The 24,103-nt window shown below is 45.5% G+C and overlaps 3 protein-coding genes across 6 annotated transcripts; 1 reads left to right on the top strand and 2 right to left on the bottom strand.

Annotated features, from left to right (window-relative positions):
- Positions 1 to 285: 285 nt before the first annotated feature.
- LOC125536193 lies at positions 286 to 2,298 on the bottom strand. Of its 2 annotated transcripts, none has more exons than XM_048699365.1 (3): positions 2,008 to 2,298; positions 928 to 1,937; positions 286 to 827 (listed from the first exon to the last, which is right to left on the bottom strand). In XM_048699365.1, exons 2-3 carry the CDS (start codon positions 1,897 to 1,899, stop codon positions 657 to 659), a joined length of 1,143 nt encoding a protein of 380 aa, XP_048555322.1. In that variant the 5' UTR covers positions 1,900 to 1,937; positions 2,008 to 2,298; the 3' UTR covers positions 286 to 656. The 2 variants fall into 2 exon arrangements, with proteins under 2 accessions (XP_048555322.1, XP_048555321.1); XM_048699364.1 differs by having other exon boundaries at positions 2,004 to 2,295.
- A 1,655-nt stretch (positions 2,299 to 3,953) lies between these two features.
- LOC125536190 (ATP-dependent RNA helicase DEAH12, chloroplastic-like) lies at positions 3,954 to 22,032 on the bottom strand. 3 transcript variants are annotated; one of them, XM_048699362.1, is made up of 9 exons: positions 21,037 to 22,032; positions 17,643 to 20,796; positions 6,646 to 8,177; positions 6,484 to 6,568; positions 6,307 to 6,374; positions 6,127 to 6,207; positions 5,827 to 5,936; positions 4,769 to 4,965; positions 3,954 to 4,344 (listed from the first exon to the last, which is right to left on the bottom strand). In XM_048699362.1, exons 1-3 carry the CDS (start codon positions 21,853 to 21,855, stop codon positions 6,901 to 6,903), a joined length of 5,250 nt encoding a protein of 1,749 aa, XP_048555319.1. In that variant the 5' UTR covers positions 21,856 to 22,032; the 3' UTR covers positions 3,954 to 4,344; positions 4,769 to 4,965; positions 5,827 to 5,936; positions 6,127 to 6,207; positions 6,307 to 6,374; positions 6,484 to 6,568; positions 6,646 to 6,900. The 3 variants fall into 3 exon arrangements, with proteins under 3 accessions (XP_048555319.1, XP_048555317.1, XP_048555318.1); XM_048699360.1 differs by having other exon boundaries at positions 6,935 to 8,177; XM_048699361.1 differs by lacking the exon at positions 6,307 to 6,374 and having other exon boundaries at positions 6,935 to 8,177.
- Positions 11,104 to 13,634, top strand: LOC125536191. The gene is made up of 2 exons (XM_048699363.1): positions 11,104 to 13,052; positions 13,379 to 13,634. Exons 1-2 carry the CDS (start codon positions 12,233 to 12,235, stop codon positions 13,420 to 13,422), a joined length of 864 nt encoding a protein of 287 aa, XP_048555320.1. The 5' UTR covers positions 11,104 to 12,232; the 3' UTR covers positions 13,423 to 13,634.
- Positions 22,033 to 24,103: the final 2,071 nt, after the last annotated feature.

The following is a 24,103-nucleotide window of genomic DNA, read 5'->3' as shown; positions in this document are numbered from 1 at the left end:
CCAAGTAGTGCCTACGCCTTGATGCCATCCAAACTCTTGGTTGGCGGAGTGCTCGCTCGAAGAATGATGGATCAACAAGTGAAGCAACAACAACCCTAATAGAAGGCCATTGCCTCCCGCGACATGGTCATTTCTTGGATGAATTCGAACGAGATAATGCTAGAATTTTCTGCCATAAATCGGCGACGCCGACAATGCTACTTGATGTCATCAAGAAAGAGGCATCACTTTGGACTACTACCAGTGCGAAGCATTCGAGACAAATAATGCTGAGAGCATAAACCCTAGGTTTCAACTTTTCGCAAACCTTGTATAAACTGCTTAATTAGTGGGACCATCGTTTTTTGTACAAATTCTATGTTCTTCTGAATAAAAGGACAACGTTTCTGCCGATTGTTCAAAAAAGAAAAGGTGTGGTGCTTTCCAAAAATAGTCCCTCGGTACCATAATATATTTCGTTTTAGCAATTCAATTTGAACTGTTAAAACGACATATATACTACTCCCTCTGTAAACTAATATAAAAGCGTTTAGATCATTATTTTAGTATTCTAAACGCTCTTATATTAGTTTAGAAGGGAGTAGTATGGTACAGAGGGAGTATATAAGAAACAAAAATGTTTTTTTTCCAAAAAATTCCTGCATCAGGGAACGAAACTAGTGCAGAGCTGCGGAGTTGGAATCTTGTGTGGGCATTGCTTCTTTGTTGTCGTCTCCGGTGTAACCGGGGGAACCATCTTCAGCGTCCATCTTCTTCTCTAGCTGAGCAATGGCGTTAGTGAGAGACCTCACGTCCAAAGCTTCGCCCAACGCACCATCGGAATCATGCTGAAACATACATAGAGTAGCATCAGTTTTACCAGTATTTTACAAATAAATTGAGCAAGCAATGTTAGAAAACTACAGTAGAAGAGAGGAGATGGGGCACCTTCTCCAGCCGTAGAAGACGCTCCTCCGGATCCAGACGACCGGCGCCGATCTTGCTGGGACTAAGGAGCAGGCGGAGGTGTGGCCGAAGGAACTCGGCGCAGTGCGACCCGAGGTTGCAGGCCGGGAAGGCGGACTCGCAGCCGAGCTGGAAGAAGGGGCAGTTGGCGAGCTTCATGGGGCAGACGGTGACGCAGTGCCGGTCCATCTGGCGGCGGGCGACGGCGAGGCCGCAGCGCTGCTCGCAGGGGAGGAGCTTGAAGGCGCACGCCTCGTCGTGCGCGTCGGCGCGGCAGGCGGAAACCTCGGCCCGGCAGCCCTGGGCCTGGTTCCGGCACCGCACGGGCCTGAATCCGCAGCGCGCGGCGACGTGGTCCGCCAGCTCCTCCGGCGTCCCCAGCTCCTCGCGGCAGCGGAACCGGCCGCCGCCGGCGTCCAGGCCGCGGAGGAGGTCCCGCGCGACGGCCTCCCGCCTCTCGACCGGCCAGAAGCGGCTCGCCTCCATCTCCTCGACGAGGTCCTCGATCCGGTCGTCGCGGCCGTCGTCGCCGCCGCCCAGGTACGGGAGCCAGCCGGCGATGGAGACGGCGACGCTCCTCTTGCTGCCCGCGAAGTCGTCCAGGAACGCGGCCAGCGCCTCGGCCGGGTCGTCGCGGTCGATCGGGTCCTCCTCCTCCTCCGCCTCGGGCGGGCTGCTGCTGCGGTGCGCGACGTAGCGGACCAGCTCCGCGCGCAGCTGGACGGCGAGCGCGGAGGAGGGGCTCCCGAGGGTGCTGTCGACGCACGCCGCGGCCAGGCCCGGGAGCAGCAGCTGCGCCAGCTTGTGCACCACCTGGATGTCGCAGTTGGGGCAGGGCAGGAGGGTGGTCCGACCAGCCGGGCCCTCCCCCTCGCCGCCGCCGCCGCCGCCTCCTGCTCCTCTTGTGATTCTTCTCCCCGGATCTGCTTCGACCACCGGGGCCTCCAATTCCATGGCGCGGCTTTCAGCTTCTCCCCGGATCCTTCCTCAAACTGCACGCCGATGACGCGTATGAGCTACTGCAAACAATGGTGGGCGTGGCACGGGGAATTCATTACCTGCCAGGGACGCAGTTGCAGGGCGGAGAGTCGGCCGGCCTAGATCAGTCGATCAGGTTGAAGCAAAATTCTGATCGGATTGGAGAGGTCGTCTAATTTCTTGTTGTGGAGCAAAACCAAGTCAACTCACGGGCTAGGACGGGAGAGAGGAGACAAGAAAAGTAGGAGGGGGGATTTTATTTCAGTGAAAGAAATCGATTATTTCCTTCATCAAAGTACATTACCCTCATCAAGGACATCTACGATAATGTTGTGACAAGTGTTCGAACAAGTGATGTCGACACTGATGACTTCCCGATTAAGATAGGACTGTATCAGGGTTCAGCTTTGAGCCCTTATCTTTTTGCATTGGTGATGGATGAGGTCACAAAGGATATACAAGAAGATATCACATGGTGTATGCTCTTTGCGGATGATGTGGTGCTAGTTGACGATAGTCGGACGGGGTAAATAGGAAGTTAGAGTTATGGAGACAAACCTTGGAATCGAAAGGGTTTAGGCTTAGTAGAACTAAAACCGAGTACATGATGTGCGGTTTCAGTACTACTAGGTGTGAGGAGGTTAGCCTTGATGGCCAGGTGATACCTCAGAAGGACACCTTTCGGTATTTGGGGTCAATGCTGCAGGAGGATAGGGGTATTGATGAAGATGTGAACCATCGAATCAAAGCCGGATGGATGAAGTGGCGCCAAGCTTCTGGCATTCTCTGTGACAAGAGAGTGCCACAAAAGCTAAAAGGCAAGTTCTACAGGACGACGGTTCGACCCGCAATGTTGTATGGCGCTGAGTGTTGGCCGACTAAAAGGCGACATGTTCAACAGTTAGGTGTGGCGGAGATGCGTATGTTGAGATGGATGTGTGGCCACACGAGGAAAGATCGAGTCCGGAATGATGATATACGAGATAGAGTTGGGGTAGCACCAATTGAAGAGAAGCTTGTCCAACATCGTCTGAGATGGTTTGGGCATATTCAGCGCAGGCCTCCAGAAGCTCCGGTGCATAGTGGACGGCTAAAGCGTGCGGAGAATGTCAAGAGAGGGCGGGGTAGACCGAGTTTGACATGGGAGAAGTCCGTTAAAAGAGACCTGAAGGATTGGAGTATCACCAAAGAGCTAGCTATGGATAAGGATGCGTGGAAGCTTGCTATCCATGTGCCAGAGCCATGAGTTGGTTGCGAGATCTTATGGGTTTCACCTCTAGCCTATTCCAACTTGTTTGGGACTAAAGGCTGTTGTTGTTGTTGTTGTTGTTGTTGTTGTTGTTGTTGTTAAATCGATTATTTCCTTTGTTCCGCCGGTGGGAGGGTGAACAGTTTCCTATTCGGAAATGCTCTCCTGCGGCCGTCCGCCGAGTATCCAATGACAATTATCTATTTTTTTTTCTTGCTTGACCACCTTGTACAATGTAAGGTGCTCAATAAAATGTACATACATAATAGTTTCTTAATAGAAGAATAGCAGCAGCCGCATATATTTCTGGTCCCCTTGTTTCTGGCTACCACCTTGGCGCTGAGGACTTCAAATTTTAGGAGTTTTATATATCCATTCCTGGTATTCAATGGTGAACATAGTTTTATATGGGAGTAAAGTTACTCTCGTCCTTTTCTGACGGTGCCATGAAGTTATAGAGGTTCATGTATCACATATCAATTACTCGGCGATGAGTTTATGTCATTGTATCAAGCTGCTTTCATTGGTTTGATTATGTGTGTAGTTGAAAATTTTCCTCAACATCATAGTGAAGGCCTTGTAATTCGGCAGCATAACTTTTCAAAGGTTTATCCCAGCCGGTCACTCAAGGCTCCCTGTTTCTTTGGATGGACGACTTATGGGGCTTTTAAAAAGCCTTCATTGGTAATTAATTTCGTGTGAGTGAAAGGGTGAAAGTATCACTGCTCCAATCTAACTGCAGTCTCTTTACTATCGTGGTTGAGCAAGCAGATTGCATATATGACATATCAAAAAAGGCTTTCACCCGTTTTATAAATAAAGCAACCACCGAGCATAAAGTCAATATGGTACCATCCGAACAACACATATACAACGCCACCGCAGGCAAGGTCCAACACACAGGCACACAAACACTACACAAGGTTCAACTGTGGGCACAGTACAACAAGTCCAACACAGACACAAGACATGCACAACACATAAACGGCGGTGGCGGCATATGCAAGGCGAAAGGAGATCCTATAGTACTACTCCGACAGAAGGGGAACTTGAATGACCAACACAACACAGCGTGTTTGCCATGTCGTCTCCACTTCTCCCTCATCACTTCAGTAGTGCTAGTGCAGCAAACCTCCACGCATTCCGTGCCGGGCACGACGCCACCACCCAACCTGCATATATACATTATTATTATCACAATTTGGTTTCTGCTTGCTAGCATGACTACGATCACAAATCATCACTGCAGTAAGGTTCCCTCATCGATTTTTACTTTGGATGGCTACCATCTTTGGGTGAGAAATAGGCTGCATCCCTGTCGGTAGTTCCAGGGGGAAAAAAACATCGATGCCACACACGTTGTTTTTGTCCATCAGCTTATATCTATTTTCGCAATGATATACAGGAAAACTACACTGGCAAATTGAGTGTTTCATGCGAACAATTTAAACAAAGAAAGTGAACTCTACAACATGATATAAAGCAATCTAAAGTACTGAAGAAGCCTCAACTATGCGTAGCCGTTCGGCTAGCAACGAGAACATTGCACATTTTCGACCTCCATGATCCAATGCAACAGCAGCACTCCCGACCTACCTAATGGCAAGGTGTTCACGAATGGCAGCCGATATCGCCTTACAGCAGCAAATCCCCACTAACCCTTGTCTGCGGGCTTCTGTAGAACTCGCATTCATGTCAGCTTCCCAAAGTTCCACAACAAGTCCCACGCCCTCATTCAGGAAGTCCGCCGCCACCCTTTTGAGAAGACAAGTGCGCTGATGGTATGTTTGATCCTGAAAAAGTGCAAAGATTAGTTCGTCCAAAGGAATCTCAGTGACCGATTAGAACTTAGAAGGGAGTGTGGAATGCGATATAGAAACATAGATGATCAATTGTGTACCCTTGACAAAACAAAGTCAGATTAAGTAATATTAGGAAGGAAATCCCACAAGTGCAATGCTCACACCAACAGCACCCAGAGGTTTGATTTTATGTGCAGGTTATCAAATGCAAGTCTGAAAATGAAATCAGTTGACAGTCTTTTCATTTTGATCCTATGACAGGCACTCACAGGACAAAATATTGTCGCAACACTGTCATATATAACTACCTGGTTTTCTCATTTTGAAAAATTACCAGCATTTGAATGTCTAAAGGTCATGATAGGAGGCTGCACAGTGGATTTTTAAGTGAGATTAAAATGTCTTCGGATGGCATATGGTGCATGGCATGTTCAGCTTGCTGCCAGGAGAAACAATGTGTTCTAGGGGATGGCTACAGTACAGATATATTGCAAGAAGTTGTCGGCCCCACTTTTCCTTCTATACATTTTGCCACTTCTTCCCGTTTCCATCTTTAGGATGAATATATTATATCACAAAATACTCACTCCTTCCGGAATTACTGTCGCTCAAACGGATGTATCTAGCATTGAAACACATCTAGATACATCCATTTGAGCGCCAACTAATTCCGGACAGAGCAACTGTGCTATTTTCTAAGGAAATAGGAAGTAAAACAAATATATCAAAAAGGGGGCCAAATACAGTGCAACAGAACAAAACAGAAATCCATCCATACATTCACACAACTAAAATAGCTATTACACTCATAAAATTAAAAAAAAGCCATAAGTATATCAACTTGTTACAGACCTGACTAGCAGAACCGGACATAGCAAATGGTTTCCGGCTGTCCGTTGGCATAACGAAGTTCTAGCATCTCTCCTCCTCGAGTTAGGATCCTCAAGTCTTTCTTGTTTCCACTAGAAATTTGCAAATAATAATAATACAAATGTCAGTAGGGAGCTCACTTTTTCATAAATCAAATGTTCATCAGCTAAGTGGACTACAATTCCAGCACCCTTATTTTCAGTAAAATTTCCCATCCCATGCATGCAAGGGTGATATCTGGAACGTTTTCGCTCATTGTCACTAAAAAACCTCTTTGCTAACCTCAATGACCGAATCTAGGATTTCCCTGACATCATTTTCATAAGCAGATCAGTAACGGCGGCTAGCTTCTCATGTATCGTCCTGTATGGCAAACAACAGAACAATAGAAAAGCTATCAATATTGCTGAAAATCAATTTTTGAAAATCAGGACTAATTAGATAGCTCTTCAATTTGTAGACCTTTCGGCAAGCATTGACAACAGCAGACTGTACTTGCTGCGTTTGCATGCCCCCGGTCCGCTTCTTCCCTTTAAACATAAGCATGTGCACGAAAGGCAAAAGCAAAAAACTTGAATCTAAAAGCAAACTATGAATTTGAATGTTATGAAGTAAATAAACATTTGTATTACAAAATACCATGGTCTCCAATGAGAATGGTCCAATTATTCGATCTAGCCCCGTTAACATCACCAGAAAAAACTCTGTGATCCAGAGAATAAGCCTGCAAGAAATAAATTTGAACAACTTATTTCCATAAAAGGGGCAAAAGGATGTCACACGAAAGACAATAAAAAGTACCAGAGATCAATCTAGAGAGGGTATGAGGCAGTAACTTGCTGGATGTAAGGATGCAGTGTCGAGCTTGATCTGCACTTGGGAGACAAACCCCAGCACAAGTTTCTCTCTGCCTCCACACCTCCCTCTCGAGCCTCACCCAGACGGAACAGAATGAAATGGCATGGCAAACAAGAAGCGAAAAAGTAACTAGAAACAGTAATTCATTACTTGGCCATGGCCTGCCTTCTGAAACTACATCTGGGTTCTACTACACATTTACACAATGTCCACAAAGGACTGGTGCACAGACCTGAGATGGCCATAACACTCCTCGCTGCTCCTGAAGTTCTCCAAGCATACCCAACAAATGTGGCTGCCGCACCTGCACTCAACATGGTTGCAGCCATCAGATTTCTCAATTGTGTATCCACAGGAAGGGCAGCTCTTCACATTCGCCTTCCCTTTGCGCCATTCAAGCAGCGTCGAGTCTGGGTCTTCCTTGTATTCTTTGTAAGCCTCGCATGATATGAAAGGATGATACTCGAAATGACACTTGGTGCATATCTCCACATAGCAAGCCCCACAAGAAAAAGGTTTGGTTTCTGCATCTGGAGCTGCCACTTGGTAAATGGATTGGCAATCAGGTGTTGGGCAGAAGCGGTACATTCCTGCTCTAGATGCAACAAATGCCCTCAAGGAAGCTCTGAATAGGTCCTCCAGCTTCTCATTTGACAAGAGATGCTTCAGGTCTATAACAAGGAGAGGCTCCTTGCACCCAGTTTTCAGGCAACAAATAGGGAACCCATCATGTGATTTCATGGCAGATTCACACTGATCCACCAGACAAGCCAGACAAAACATGTGCCCACATGATTCAAGCCTAAAAGGATCTTCTATCTCACACAAGCAAATAGGGCATGCATCCTCTGACGGCTCATCGTAATCCACCCTTTGATTATCTTCTTTGCCTCCAACATTCTCTGATGCAAGTTGAACCAGGGAACTGTGTTTAAAAGAGGCTAGCTCAGAGATCATCCTTTCCACCCTTCGCTTATCCTCCTTACTGCCCCAAACTTTAAGTAAATGGCGGTGTTGGTGTAACTCAACCTTTATCTCAGGCATCTCTTTGTTAAACCCTTCCAGATCAACTCCAAAGTTTTCTACCGTTTTCTTCATCAAGTCCGGAGGGAGGTTGTGGCCACGAAGATAAATTTCAAGAGGCTTCTTCTCAAGTAGCTGTCGAAGTGCATGAACCAATTTCACCTCCGCTGCAGCCATCTGATCTTGGTGTCCAAAGACTTTAATATTTAGACTTTGCCTGTCATACATAATGTAAGTACCAGTTTCTTGTTCAATTGATTTCAAATGTGCTACACCATCACGGGACAAGAGCAGTTGAACTGCACTTAATGTCAGATCAGGGTGGTTTATGGTTTTGCCTTTCATCAAAATCTCAAGTGGCCTTCTCAAATCTGCTATTGTTTTCGTGGCATTTGCTGTGAGCTTTAATCGAAAAATACCATTCTCAGTCTTTTCAAAATTGTAAGATACACCTGCATGAAGTAGAAAAAGATACGACTTTAAGCCCACCAGCAGACAGAAATAGTTTGCAGTCTCAAAGAACTAAACAAACAATACAAAGGTGGGAACGGAGCTATGTAAGATTAACAGCATAGTATGATATTCAGGGTAATGAAGGCAAGGAACAGGACATCCCTATTTACTAATGCTACATATTCTTGGATGATTACGTTAGTTGCAGTCTCGAAGCTAATCTACATATTAGTGTATCTGCCAGTGAAGTTTACAGTGGTACTTAAAAGAAACTTACATCTGAGCACAAACATCACATACCACTGAATTTACACAGGAAGTAGTTACAAACCAACGGACCAACACGTCATACAAATGCTGTATGTATGCATATACTGCCACCATGCAAAATTACTGCAGCACAGTATTTTCAAAACCGTGGCGACGTAAAACCGCAGTATTCCAATGCCTGGGCAATGAATACTCCTGTTTCTACAAACCATAGTTTCCTCAGTTTGGTTTAGAAAAAGAGGGCAAGACCTCTTTTAAAAATACAGCAAAAATGCTACAGTATTGGAGATACTACAGTTGATAAAAAACGTGGTACTTGCTGACGCCAAACACATAAAGTTTTTAAAACTATGGTTTAAAAAAACATGGCATTCTACAAAAACTCCAAAAATACTTAGCTGGCAAATGCAGCCTGCAGTTTTAGACCTTGGAAACAAGCAAGCCAGTGATAGATTACACATGGCTACTCTGGCATGTTTACACACATTAATTAGCCCATATCTCCTTGGCATTGTTGCATTTACCTTGTTTGGCTCTCATGAATTGGGCCTAAATTCAAGAACTGGAATTGGGTTCTAGAAATAGGGGTGTTTGGCTACCACAAGAATTGGAATCACAAACTTCAAACCCAATTCCGGTGAGTTAGAATATGTCCAAACAATTTAACTATCAGCAAAGAATCAAATGGACTCAGCAAAATGCAGAAAGTTGCTCCTCTATGCACCAAGTCACCCCCCAAAAATTTAGATAATTTCCTGAGAATTTTATGGCGTGAACACGAGGTTGAAAATTAAAATACCAAGTTTTACAAATCCATCTGCACAAGTGCGTGGGACTCACTTGCATGAATTGATCCACCAATAATAAGCTCAAAGTTACTTCCCAGCACGTGGACAATGAGATTTCAAATAATTTTGTGGAAAATTTAGTGTGAACGTGGGGTTGAAAATTTAAATCCAAAATTTTACGAAGGCCATCTGCACACGTATGTGGGACCCACTTGCACGAATTCTAAAATGCAAAATTTCGTAGAACAAATTACTTCCATTCCATGTGACATTCAAACATATATAATGAAACTGGAATCTTTTAGAATAAAAAACAGAACCATCAGAGTTGGGTTTTGGGATCTAATTGAATGAATCAAAATCAATTCTTGGGAGAGAAACAAGGTGTAAGAGCATTCCTGGTAAAAAGGTGACTAAAAAAGTACAAAAAAAGAACTTAAACGCCAAATACCGTGAGCAAAGTTTGGAATAAGGTCAGCAGATGGGAAAAGGCATCTATAAATTAAATATGCTAGAATAGCAGCCTCATAGGAGTTGATTTATGATTTCGTGCTGAACCTGGTAAACAAACAGATAGGTGGTCTTTCCGGAATTCTGAAACATAAGTTTTTCCCTCACAACTCGGTCACTTTTACTTTTTCTTTATTTTGTAATCCCCAGGGTATGATCCCCTTGGATGGTCGAAGATACAGTAGAGGGAAGGGATTCGATAATAGATGATTCTTATGGCTATTCACACATCAACAAAATAGTGGTTTTAGACGAACACCTATATGGCTACTTTAATTGTAAAGAAGAATAGTGTGTGTAGGAGCAGCCAACGACCAAGCACCGCATCCATTGATCCCCCTTCTGAGGTTACTGTCACTGCACCTTCTGAGATATTTGAAGTTTTGAACCTTCTTCCCAGCCAACATAAATGTGCATTGATAATACCACTACACAGCCTATGTAGATGACTGTGTTGAGGCATCATGAATGTGCATTGATAATACTCTGGCGCAGACGAGTGTGCACAATCTGGTAATGAGAGGCAATATAGTGTTGAGGCGGCTAACTTCATTAAGAATTTCAAAGGTCCATTGCTTGCTGAGAAGTAATACTCAGCAAAAATGTGTGCAAGTCTGGAAGTCACAAAGTATTTGAGCATACATCAGACCCACATATGGAGCAGAAGCGAGTTCAATGAGATATGCAAGGTGCACTATGTTAACATTAATCTTGCCGAGTGACTTAACAGCAAGATCAAGAAATTGAAGTTTCTTCCAGTGGTTGACTTGACAATATCAAGGTCTCAAATTCTTACCAAGTGTTGTCAATGCACTCAATGCCAAGTCCAGGGGTTTGGTGCTAAAACAGAAGAGGGGTTCAAGCCATGAAGCTGAAGTGTATTGACACTGACAGATGGCATAGAGTGGAGGCATCCAGTTGAATTGTTGAAAAGAACATGCAGCGGCAAACAGTGGCAAGTTTCTGTACTGCAATGTGAGCCTGATGTGTTCATCACTTCAATTAGAGGAGCTGAAGGTTATATACTTGTATGATGAATTTTACACAGTGCAGAGTTATAAAGCAGCTTATGCAGATAATATCACAGCTATGACAGGGAATATGCAGTGGGTGTCAATTGATCCAGGGTTCAAGATTCATCCTTCAGTTCATAGACCTCTATAATAAAAGTTCTTAACAGACCTCCTGGAGACCAAGAAGGAACATGATTGGGGCATGAGAGATTTGGACTAGGAGCATGGGAGAGGAAGCTCCAGTGGATAAGTGGTCATATGATGAAACATTGCAAGGAACCTGTACAGCTAGAAGGCACTGGAGCAAGCTCTGCAAGGTAAGCATTCAAATTAATCTTACTCCATGTTAGCTTAATTCAACACTAGTTGGCATGCAACATTTGAACCATTGTAGCTCCAGAAAGAGATGCCGGAACAAAAAGAAGAGGCAAAAGAAGAGTGTCAGGAGATGGAGAGAAAGCTGCAAGCCTGCAATACTAGGATCCAACCAAGTAAATGAATGTGATGATCATGAAACTTCAGTGGCATGCTAGCCAACTACAAAAACCACTGCTGCCCAGCATGCAATACAAGGAGCACGAAGAGACTTGCAATTTGATTGTTTATCAGATGCTGTTGAACTGGTATGGGCCCAAGCCCATCATATGTATCACTTAGGGCCCAAGCCCATGAGGATAAGCTGACCTAGAAGGGGCATCCAGTCCTCCCGTTCCCTGTGTGAGCCGCCACACACACTCACACTCACGCTGCAGGTACTCCTCTCTCCCTGATTCTACATGGTATCAGAGGCCAGGTTCGGCGGGGCCTGACGGACGGCGGCGGCGGCCGGGGATCCGGCGGGGATCCGGCGAGGCGCGGGACAGTGCCTGGGTGACGACGGTCGCGGCGTCAACGCGCTGCTGCGCACGAGTGGTCGGGCGCGGCGCTGCCTGCGCGGCCGTGCACGGGCTGACGCGGCAGAGGACGGAGGGACTCGCGACCTGAAGGCTGCGCAGGTGCTGTCCATGCGAAGGAGGAGTGCTTGCGTGAGCGCGAGAGGTGGTCCTGGAGCTGCCGTTGCTGCTGCTGTTCCTTGGGAGGAAGAGGTGTTGCTTGCTGCTACTGGTGGTGGTCAGTGCTACTGCTGCTGTGGGCTGCTGTTGTTGGGTGTGTAGAGGCTGTGTCTGGTGCTGCTACTGAGTGTTGCTGCTTCCACTCCTCCCGACCGAAGATGGCTGAGCCAACAGGCCTTGCTGAGGCTTTCGAGAAGCTTGCTAAGATCTTCGAGGAGTCGAAATCTGGGGCCATCGTTCCTCGACAGGAAGTGGCTCAGAAGATCGAACTGTCGCCCATGGACATGAAGTTAGAGGGGGCTACCAATTATCTGAGCTGGTCCCGGAGGGCGTTGCTGGCTGTGGAACAGAAGGAGCTTGATGGGCACTTGTTGGGTGTTGTTGCTGAACCAGGAGACAAGACTACTGTGGAGGGAAAAAGATGGAAGGTCATAACTCTGTGCTCATTGGCTGGTTGTTGAACTCGGTGGTGCCCCCCATTGGACGCTCTGTGGAGGGGCTATCCACATCCGCTGCGATACGGACGACTCTGTCCACCTTGTACTCAGGTAAGGGCAATGTCATGCTAATTGCTCAGATTGAGGGGAAGACCAGTCGGCTGCATCAAGGCGACGACATGTCAGTGATGACATATGTGGCAGAGCTGCAGGCTTTGTGGGCAGAGCAGGATAACTGCGACCCTCTGGAACTCTACGATGCAGCTTGCATCGAGTCAGGGCGCAAGTGGATTGCACGCAGGCGTGTGCTGAAACTGTTGGAGGGGCTTAGAGGTTGTTTTCATGGCAGGAGGGCATCCCTGTTGCACCAACCTCTCCTGCCCTCTATTGAGGAGACTATTGCTGCTATGTCTCAAGAGGAGGTGCGGCTATCTCTTGAGCATGCAGACATGAAGGCTGTGCCGTCTCCGACATTTGGAGTCACTGAGCGCATGGAGTGGAGCGATCCCAACAAATGTCATATCTGTGGGGAGGCAGGTCACTGGAAGTGGGCGTGTCCAACTCGTGGCAGAGGCAGGGAATACAACGGAGGGGGAACTGGCAGAGGCAGGAGTGCTAGAGGCAGAGGTGGATACTCAGGGACCTCAAGGGGTCAGGCTTCTAGGGGCAGAGGTGGCTACTCAGGACACTCAGGGGATCAAAGGGCTCACATGACAGTGGCAGGAGACACTGGGACGTCAAAAGGCAAAGATGCAGATGATGCTGACTATGGAGACTTTGCTCTCTGGGCCTCCACTGATGAAGGTAATCCAGAACAGGCATCTCTTGCTTCTAATGGGAGTGCTCCAGAGTGGGTTCTCGACTCTGGAGCATCTAAGCATGTTGCGAGTAAATCTTGCGTGTTTGAGTCTTACACTAAGCACCCTCCGTCTCACATGGGCACTATGCAAACTGCTGATGGCACAAACCAGCCTGTCATAGGGGTTGGCACAGTCAAGTGCACTCCGACCATCTCCCTATCCTCAGTTTTACATGTGCCAGCTTTTCCTGTCAATTTGGTCTCCTTCAGTGCCCTAATTGATCAAATTGACTGTCGTGTGATCCTTGACAAATTTGGTTGCGTGATTCAGGAGCGACAGACGAGCCAGACAGTTGGGACTGGCACCAGGCGTAGGGGGCTCTGGTACATGGACCAGGAGGTGCAGCCGGACTTGGTGTGTGCTGCGACCATGGATGACAAGGAGAAGGAGGCGATGATCCATCACTGTAGGATGGGACATGTATCTTTTGATAAGATGAGTAGAATCTTTCCGGATGTTATGTGTGGGATAGGCAAGGGCAAGTTGACATGTGATGCTTGCGAATATGCCAAACACACACGAGCCTCATATGTGAGTAAGGGGCTTAGGAGCATATCTCCTTTTATGCTTATTCATTCGGATGTATGGAAGAGCCCAGTTGTATCAATGAATGGAATGAAATACTTTGTGACATTCATCGATTGCTATTCTCGTATGACTTGGATTTATTTGATGTGTCACAAAGATGAGGTGTTTAGCTGTTTTCAGAATTTCCATGCCTTGGTGAAGAATCAGTTTCAGGTGCAGGTGCAGGTGATCAGGACTGACAATGGGACAGAGTATGTGAACAACACATTTGGGGCCTACTTGTCTGATCAAGGTATTCTTCATCAAACTTCGTGCCCAGACACCCCTCCTCACAATGGAGTGGCGGAAAGGAAAAATCGGCATATTCTTGAGGTTGCTCGGTCATTGATATTTACGATGAATGTGCCCAAATTCTTGTGGAGTGAAGCAGTGATGACAGCCACATACCTGATCAACCGGACACCATCAAGAATACTAAGCATGAAGTCTCCGTGTGAGCTAGTATATGGAGAAACTAAGTTTGTTGTTCCCCCAAAATTGTTTGGCAGTACCTGTTTTGTTCGTGATCACCGTCCTTCTGTTGGAAAACTTGATCCGCGAGCAGTGAAGTGTATTTTTCTGGGCTATTCTTCCAGTCAGCAGGGATATAAATGTTGGTGTCCCTCAGAGAAACGCAGGTTTGTCAGTATGGATGTAACCTTCAGGGAGTCTGAGCCATTCTATGGTGAGCCAACAGATCTAAGTGTGTTGTTTCAAGAGCTTGACCATTTACACTCTGTGCAGGATGGTCAAGAGGGGGAGAAGGCTGTGTCTCACACTCAGGAGGATTCTGTGGGCACTAACATTGATGATGATGTGCAGGTTCAAGTCCAGCCAATTGTGGGTACAATTCCAGTTGGTACTCTCACTGATGGTGATGTGCAGGTTCAGGTCCAGCCAACAGTGGGTTCCATTCAGATTGGTAATCTCCAGCTCCCTGTTCCAGATCGGTGGCAGAATATTCCCCTAGTGTACTCTCGACGGCAGCAACAAGTGCCACAAGTGCATAGCTCATCTGACACACGTCTGGTCTATTCACGGCGGCAACCACTTGTGCAGGAGGAGCAGCAAGTGCAGGGGGAGCAATCAGTGCAGGGGGAGCAACAAGGCAGTGGTGCAAGCTCATCTGACACGGTGGAACTGCCTATTGCGTTGCGAAAGGGGACACGTGAAGCGGCACAGAAGGCTTTACCACCGAAGTTTTTTGATGATCATGACATTGGAAATTGTGTCTTATGAGGCTTTGTCTCCTTCCTATAGAGTGTTTGTTGCCTCTCTTCAAACTGTGTCAATCCCAAAGGATTGGAAGGCTGCAAAGCAAGATCCGAAGTGGCGTGAAGCGATGATAGAAGAGTTGGAAGCACTGAGGAAAAACAAGACGTGGGTGCTAACCACATTGCCGGCAGGAAAGAAAGCAGTGAGTTGTAAGTGGATCTATACAGTGAAGCAGAATCCTGAGGGGAAGGTGGAACGGTATAAGGCCAGATTGGTCGCCAGAGGATATAGTCAAACTTATGGAATGGACTATGACGAGACGTTTGCTCCAGTGGCAAAGATGAACACAGTAAGGATATTGGTTTCCTGTGCTGCAAACTTTGGGTGGAAGTTGCATCAATTAGATGTCAAGAATGCCTTCTTGCATGGTGAGTTGAAGGAAGAAGTGTACATGGAGATACCACCAGGTTTTGGTACTTCACAGACCACGGGGAAGGTATGCAGGCTGAAGAAATCCTTGTATGGACTGAAGCAATCGCCGAGGGCTTGGTTCGATAGGTTCAGATGTGCTGTCCGTGCTATGGGGTATGGTCAATGTAATGGTGACCACACGGTGTTCTACAAACACTCACTCTCTGATCGGAAGATCACCATCCTTGCAGTTTATGTGGATGACATTATCATCACTTGAGATGATAAGGAGGAAATAGAGAGATTGAAGGGGTGTTTAAGCAAGGAGTTTGAGGTAAAGGATTTGGGCAACCTAAAATACTTCCTTGGCATTGAAGTGGCTCGGACAGAGAAGGGAATATCTTTGTGCCAACGGAAATACACCTTGGATCTCTTGAGTGACATGGGCATGATGGGATGTCGTGCAGCCCCTACGCCGATTGAACAAAATCATCGAGTGACAGCTCAATCAGGTGAGCTGGTGAATAAGGAAGATTATCAGAAATTAGTTGGGAGGTTATTGTACTTGTGTCATACCAGGCCTGACATTACGTATGCCGTGGGTGTGGTGAGCAGATACATGCATGAACCAAGGAGTGGGCATCTTGATATTGTGCACAGAATTCTGAGATACTTGAAGGGGACTCCGGGTAAAGGGTTGTGGTTTGCGAAGAGTGGACATCTTGAGGTGGATGGCTATAGTGACTCTGATTGGGCCAGTTGTCAAGATGATAGAAGATCAACTTCTGGCTACTGTGTGTTTGTGGGAGGAAATTTGGTGTCATGGAGAAGCAAGAAACAGACAGTTGTGTCTAGATCAACAGCAGAAGCTGAGTACAGAGCATTATCTCAAGGGTTGTGTGAGATGCTCTGGGTGAAGTACCTACTGAGCGAGTTGAAACTTCTGAGGAAGGGCCCCTTGAAGGTGTGGTGTGACAATCAGTCAGCTATAGCCATTGCTAATAACCCAGTTCAACATGATAGGACAAAGCATGTGGAAATTGATCGCTTCTTCATTAAGGAGAAACTTGATGCTGGGATCATCAGCCTTGGTCATGTCAGTTCTGGGCAGCAGTTTGCAGATTGCTTGACAAAGGGACTAGGAACAAAGGACTGTAACTTGGCATGTGACAAGATGGGAATGATAGATATCTACCACCCATCTTGAGGGGGAGTGTTGAACCGGTATGGGCCCAAGCCCATCATATGTATCACTTAGGGCCCAAGCCCATGAGGATAAGCTGACCTAGAAGGGGCATCCAGTCCTCCCGTTCCCTGTGTGAGCCGCCACACACACTCACACTCACGCTGCAGGTACTCCTCTCTCCCTGATTCTACAGATGCTTATGTGCCCTGATGGCTCATAATGATGCCAAAAACTGTAATGGCTGCGAAGGTACCTTTTTTTAACTTTAACTTGTGAAGCTAAATTAAACCTGATGCTTTTGTAATGATGCTAGATAGTAAGATGGCAAGGACTTGTACTGATAAGTAGAATCTGATGTTAGGCAGCTAGTTCTGATGGATCACCTGAAAAACAGGTCTTTCACAACGTTATCATGCTTATGATGCTTAAAACCTGATGCTATTGTGATGGACTTCTGGACAATGAGTAAGCAAAATCTTGAAACCTGATGCTTATTTCGCTGATTTTTCTTTAGTGCTATATTGCTCAATATTTTTCTTTCGCCATTTCTGTGAATGGACAAAGAGTGACTGAAGATGACATGGGAGATACAGTGCTTCTATTAATCCATAATTTCTACATGAGTTATCTTCTACTTCACCCACCCTGAATACATCAGCATGGTCTAAATAAGGTCTTGCAGACCCCAAAATAAATGTATCAGCTTGCAAGCCACGGTCCAGATGCTCAAAGAATCACTAAATAGACTTAAGCAGTACAAGGGCATTTTCGGGTGAAGTCTTGCCCTGACTAGTCAAACAGAGCTAACCTGACGGTAATGTGGGGATGTGGCAAAATATAGCTGAGAACAAGAGAGCAATGGTATCAGCATAATTACAGTAGAAGTAAGGAGAGAATGAGAGTGGGTCTTCAGTAGTAGCAAAAACATATAACAAACAAAAAACTAGAGAAAAGAACAAAGCAAAGTCCTGAGGAGATAAGGGGCCTTGATGAATTTCCAGGAAAAAGATGGCTCAAAAGTCCGCCAACTCATATAAAACTGACTAAATGAATAAACAGAAAGAATAAATAAATGAACCAAAATGTGGAATGTCATTCAACCATAGAACAGTGAAAAAGATCGAAATGGATAGGAGATGTCGAATGCAGGCATACCTTTTTGGCTTTGGAAACTCTCAAGCAGAGAAGCAACTTCCTGGCTGATAACATTGTAAACACGTACCGGACAGGACAGAGTGCTATGGAACACATGATTGCACTGTATTATCTGCCAAGGTTGACAACAAGGAAGAAAGTGCCCTTCAAGATGGTCCAGTGCTCTTGCAGCCTCTCGATGAAGGCTTCCATCAAAAGTTATAGTTGCTCTTGTCAGCGAATCATTTTCCTCCGGAGGAAACACCTCAACACGAAAATTCTGCCCAGGAAAACTCTTATTTGACATGAATGGAGAAATTTCTCTAACCAGTTCTTCTTCACATGTAGAAACAGAGGGGCTAGCTATGGCATTTCCCTTGACCCTGAGCAAACGGATATTAAGGATTCTCCTTGCTGTTGTGCTACGAAAAGCATCATACAGTTCTGGCTCTGTGACATGCATTGGAATTCCTTCAGCAAAAACACAATTCTCATACTTAGTACTAACCCTGCACTTAATATACCTTCCACCAATTCCTAGGGCAAAGCAGTCATTTACAACAAATTCAGCTTCCCCGCTGGCACATGTTATAAGTGCACGTCCACTGCTGTGTCTACGTGGCCAACATAATTTAGCTCTCACCGCAGGAAATGGTAATCCTCGATTATCGAAAGTACATACAGGAACTAATTTTAATGAGGAACCATTAAATTCTATGCCATTGAGTTTTGAAACAGCATCTTCAGCATTTTCAGGTTTCAGAAATGTGAACTTCCCCCATTTAATTCCATCTGAGGCTATCCGAAAACTTCCAGTGGATTTATGAAAATTAGCGATGCCAGAGCCAATACTATCCACCAAGAAAATAAGCTCCTTGTCATCGATATCATGAGCATTTTGATGCAAAACCTCTACTGTTAGATACCTCCCCCCAAGTTCCAAATGCTTGATTTCAGCACCTGAACCAAATAGTGCAATAGGAGAACTGCCAGGCCTCCCAGGAAATAAATTTCTCTCTAGGCACTCATTCCTCAATATCTTACCTTCACATTCCAAAGCACTGTTGACAGTGCAAAAGACCTTTTCCATATTCTGTTCCGTAGCAAATAACACAACTTCATTATTTTGAAAGTTAATTTCAACAGTTATTCGGTCATCCCTGCAATCTTCCTTGAGACGCGAGATGATCTTTTGCTGATTTTGGCCATATTTGCCACAAAACCTTCTCAGTAAGTTAGTACCGAGCCCACTAATCACTTTTATCTGCAATTTTTGTTCCTCCAGTTGCTTAATGAAAGACACTGGGTGAATTGTATACAAGGCATCATGATCAACAGCGGTTACACATACCAAATATTGATTCGGGACTGACAAAATTTCTGTAAACACAACCCACTCTGGCTTGATGCCATAATTGAGCAATGAGGATGAGGGATGAAGGTTCACAACCTGACCTGTCGAAATCACCTGGTAACCAAACCTTTCATGTCCTAAAAACATGGCAAGATTACCTGTAAGTGATGATAGGATAATTCTCTTTAGATCCTTATCATGCACAGTGGGAGCCTCGGGATTCCAACGCCAATAACTTGGGACAATGATGTTCAGCTCATGCTTTAGACAGTTTTCAAGTTCTGATATGGTTTCCTGGCATCTCCTCATGGTCTTGGCATTGATGCTGTTCTGCCAGCACCACATATTTCTGTTGTCATGCCCATCTTCCCATTTCTTATAAACAGCAAGTAGAGTGAAAAGATCTCCGTCTCGGTGACACAGCCGGACCTTCTGAAGGTCAGCTTTATGTTTCTCCTCATCGGTGCCCACTCTACAAAATATGTTGCTAGAATTTGCCATAACAGCAGCTAGAACTACACCTTCCTTCCTCAAACCAACATCAAAGCAATCAAGCATAATTTTCCCAAGCCTTGGCTCAATCCCCAATTTGACCAGGTAGCGTCCAGTATCAGTCAGCTCAAAGCAATTAAGTCTATGTTTGACAGCACCCAACTGTTCAAGATTCTTCACAGCCATACTGATTGCTTCGGGATTTGGGGCATCAACAAACTCAAATTTCCGTGCATCTTTAACACCCAAAGCAAGTATTCTTAGAACAGCAGTGCCAAGATGAACTTTCCTGATCTCAGGTTCTTGATGCACATCCATCATACTGAAGTCGGCTTCAGAGTAAAGCCTGTAACACTTCCCTGCTCCTGTTCGACCTGCCCGACCAGCACGTTGATTAGCAGAACTTTGGGAAATCCAATTAACTTTCAATACATTGAGACCACTACTGGGCACAAATCTGCTCTCCTTGGCCAGTCCAGAATCAACAACATACTTTACTTCTTTTATTGTCAGTGATGTTTCAGCCATATTCGTGCAGAAGATAATTTTTCTCTTTCCAGGATAGCTTTTAAAAACACGGCTCTGTTCTACATGGGAAAGCTTTCCATGCATAGGAAGTACCACGGCACTGGCATCGCTGAAATTTTCACAAGCCCATTCAACTTCCAGCTGAGATGTCAAGAAAGCAAGGACAGCACCCTCTTCTTCATTCTTGTGAATGATGCTTACCATCCTTACAACATCATTGACATAAGAAGCAGTTGCACAAGCATCACACATAGAGTTTGGCACAGCATTGGAGGAACCCTCCACTGATACATCTGGGACATAATTAATTTCAACAGGAAAATTTCGCCCTTTAACATGGAATGTTTGACAGCCATAAAAGTAGTCAGCAAGTTTGTCAGCATCAGCAGTGGCAGACATTATAATGAGATGCAAATCCAACCTATCAAGCAGCTTCTTCTTGATCAAGGCTAAAAGAAGATCAGTGTTCAAGCTTCTTTCATGAGCTTCATCAACAATGATATATGAAATGCCATCCAGGCCCGTGTCGTTCATGCAGTGATGTAAAAGACAACTATCTGTGCAAAATATTATCTTCGAATTGAGGTCTTGCGAATTTAAAAAGGTTGAATATGACAACACAAAATTGTCTTTGTAGCAGCCGTTGCTTTCTTCATCCACTCTACGTGCCAATGACGTGGCAGCAATTTTTCGAGGTTGAGTACAGACAATTGAGCCATTAGCAGCAAGACCTGAGTCAGCAAGAAACTGAACTAACTGTGTGCTTTTCCCAGAACCAGTCTCCCCAATTAAGGTCATAACCTGTAGAAACAGAGCTTGCATAATTTGGGTCACGAGTTTTGCAACGGTATGTCATAATTCACACAAAAAAAGAGGAAAGTCAAACTAAATAAAGGGAAGTTTTGATATGCGGTACCTATAACTCGAGTCATGAGACAGACTAACTACAGCTAAGAATGAATTTCATAAAGGATCGAATGGCTCACACTACAAATTTGCAATGCAATCACAACTAAACTGCAGAGGAACAAGCATCCTCACCTGATTATTAAAAATGTGATTGAGAATTTTTCTGCGGTATGCGTAAATTGGTAATCCCTCGTTGAGTCTCCTGCATTCACGAAGCATCATCATGTGCAACCTCGCGAAGTCCACATCCTTGCCTTCCCCAATCCCAAACACATCCACTCCCTCCTCCTCCACCTCCTCCTCCTCATCGGTCCCATGTAACATGGCACGCCGTATGGAACTCATTGACGCTTTGTACTCGGCAATTTTGGCATCTACCAAGTCCTTCTCGGCCTCCAATGTTTTCTTCTGGAGATGGAGCTGGTCGAAGTCACGGAAGGAATTGCGACTGCGCAGGCGGTGTTCCAGAGACTGGATGGAGGCTGCGAGCTCAGCGGAGCGGGCAGCTGAACGGGAAACGAGGTCGGTGTCTACGAGGCGGGAGGCGTGGGAGGCGAAGAGAGAGGCGATGAGTGGGAAGGCGTGGGCGGCAAGCGCGGCATTGGGGAGGTAGGGTGTGAGGAGGTGGAGGCCCTCGAGGCGGAGCGACCAGAGCTCGCGCGCTGCGGCCGCGGCGGCAGGAAGGGAGCGGAAGAGGAGGCGTGCGGCGTCGCGGCCGGAGGAGAATACAGAGAGGTTGTCAGGGGGCGGCGAGGGGAGATCGGCGACGAGCGCGTCAATCTCGGTGGCGGTCGGGGTGGAGATGTTGGGGCCCGCGCGGAAGAGGATCACGGCGAACCGCGGGGCCGATTGCGGCTGGCGGTGGCTCTGCTGGTGGTGCGGGCGGCAGTGCGGAGGCGGAGAACCCCAGTCCGGCGGGCGGAAGGGGCGGCAGTGATTGGATTGACGCATGGAGGCGACGGAGACGCGTCGAGAGAGGCACGGCGGGGCGGCCGCGCGTTGAGGGAGGATTGGTGGCGGGGGCGGCGGTGCGTCGAGGGAGGCGAAGTGGCGGCAGCGGCAGCGGCGCGACGAGGGTTTGCGGAGGTTTCCTTTGGGCCTTTGTTTTTCTCGGGAGATATGTTCGGCTTCTCTCATGAAAAAAACTGTAAATGTAAAGTTAAACTATTGGGGATTTGGGGTATCATCAGGTGGTATCAGATTTACCACATGACACATGTTATAAGTAATTCAAACAATTAAAATAAATATGATATCAGAAGCACGCGACCGAGACGTAAAATGCAGTATACTGTATTTGATGTGCCATGAGCTTGGGAGAGAAACGGTCTCTTCTCCGCTAGGTCTTCAATCTACATATACGACGCTATTTGCCCTCAAGATGTATTGGCTGCCAAAGTTATTTAAGATCTAAGATTCTCGTATATCGATGAGTTGTAAGTTTTTTCTCTCATTGGCTACAAAGAAAGGGTGATGGATGTCGATTGCCTTGTTTGTTGTGGGTTGCCATATTAGGGTATCTCCACTTTTTGTGATCAACACGATGAGTATATCGACCATCTTTTGACCGATTGCATTCTCACACGATTGGTTTAGGGTATAGTGGTGTGTGTGTGTGCGCGCGCGCGCGTGTGTGTGCGTGTGTGTGTGTGTGTATAGAAGAGCTGACTAGACCTTAAGAGTGAGGACGAGCTACTGGATTGGTGTTGTTTCAAAACAACTTCATCGGCACAGTTGAGGCCTTTAAGAACTGCATTTTAACAGTGTGGCCTTGTGGAAGCCTCTTAGATCCAGAAGGACAAACATTTGTTGTAAAAACAAAAACATTACGATAGATCACCGCTTAACAATAATCACAAATATAAAAATACACTCATAATACATCTAACACAAGTTGATAAAAATGAAACTAGTGAAGCACCTTTCGTGGGGTAAATGGCCAGGTAGACGTGTTTAGTGGAGTCATGAATCTTTTTCGACATCTAAACACATGATCTAGTTGTCTCATCGACCACATATGTTGTTGAATAATTTCTAACACCTTCCATTTCTACATGTTGTTGAGACCAGAACATATCAAGACATACATAGCATTATGTTGGGGTGGAAATAAAAATTGCATGAGGATGGATCACTAGGAGGAAAAGGTGGTATATATGGGTGTCAATGTTTTGATCTTCCATTATTGCAGCAGTAAGGTGTAGATCACAATGGTAGGTGAGCTGAATTGCGGGGCTCTACAGAAGAAAGGATTGCTATATGTAATGATGATTTTTGGTATGTAGCCGTAAATTAGTTTTTATTTAGAAATCTGATGCTAAAGTATGTGAAATAGTTAGTGTAGGGGATCATTGTTGAGTACTTAGTGTCTGTTCAAATTAAATTTGTACATGTGATTAGTCATATCAGTCGAGTATAGTATGTTCATAAAAAAAGATCATTTTTGTGGCATTTCTGAAATAAAATTTTAGTACTCCAAAGTTTGCCTTTTGTTGGTACTAGTTTTTTTAATCTATAAAGTGTATAAGTATGTGTCGCGTGTTTGTTTTTTACAATCTAATGGTACTTTTTGTGGTTGCTAATTTATTGTTCACTCATGGTCGCTACTGTCCTTTATTTCATAAAGGTATCTGTTGACGCTCAAAAGTGGCACGTTTATAAAGAGTGGCTTGAAGCTATGTCAAGAGTAATTCAAACTTACTATTGAAAGTCACTATGAGATGGCTCTCTTCGAGAAGATTAAGATGAATATGAAGATGGTCTAAAATGGAGTTCGGATGCAAAAGTTATGACAACTTCGGATATGCTCATGTTGACACCAGATTAAAGAATGGCTTGAAACCCAATTAAGATGTCCTTATATGGAAAAATGATCAACATGAAAGTTGTGTGTATCGTCGAAACGGTGGATTTTGATATAAAAATCATCTTAATCCGAGGTCGTATGCAACCTGTGAAGGCAAAACAAGGTCAGAAACAGAAGCTGCAGAGTCATTTCGGCCCGACCGAGTTGATTTGATCGGTGAGACCGAGTTGGTCCGAAAAATTTACCAGAGAGTTGGCAATGTTTACTCGGTAGGACCGAAGCAAACTAATCGGTAAGACCGAGATTGATCCGGAAATTACCAAAGATTCGTGTCCGAGTTAGGTTAGGGTTTTTGATGTTTTGGGCAGAATTTTTAGTCCTTTTCTTGTACGA

The sequence above is a fragment of the Triticum urartu genome, chromosome 2 (assembly GCF_003073215.2).
Source record: "Triticum urartu cultivar G1812 chromosome 2, Tu2.1, whole genome shotgun sequence".
Taxonomy (NCBI): Eukaryota; Viridiplantae; Streptophyta; class Magnoliopsida; order Poales; family Poaceae; genus Triticum; species Triticum urartu.
Note: the sequence above shows the minus strand (reverse complement) of the source record. Positions and strands in the feature narration are given on the sequence as shown.

Coding starts and splice junctions, on each gene's coding strand:
- LOC125536193 (XM_048699365.1), bottom strand. CDS start 1,899: ATGGAATTGGAGGCCCCGGTGGTCGAAGCAGATCCGGGGAGAAGAATC. Junction 828..927: donor GTCTTCTACGGCTGGAGAAG/GTGCCCCATCTC, acceptor TGTATGTTTCAG/CATGATTCCGATGGTGCGTT.
- LOC125536191 (XM_048699363.1), top strand. CDS start 12,233: ATGGAAGGTCATAACTCTGTGCTCATTGGCTGGTTGTTGAACTCGGTG. Junction 13,053..13,378: donor CTGGGCCTCCACTGATGAAG/GTAATCCAGAAC, acceptor TGCGTGATTCAG/GAGCGACAGACGAGCCAGAC.
- LOC125536190 (XM_048699360.1), bottom strand. CDS start 21,855: ATGCGTCAATCCAATCACTGCCGCCCCTTCCGCCCGCCGGACTGGGGT. Junction 6,375..6,483: donor CATTCTCATTGGAGACCATG/GTATTTTGTAAT, acceptor TTATGTTTAAAG/GGAAGAAGCGGACCGGGGGC. Junction 6,208..6,306: donor TTGTCAATGCTTGCCGAAAG/GTCTACAAATTG, acceptor TTTGCCATACAG/GACGATACATGAGAAGCTAG.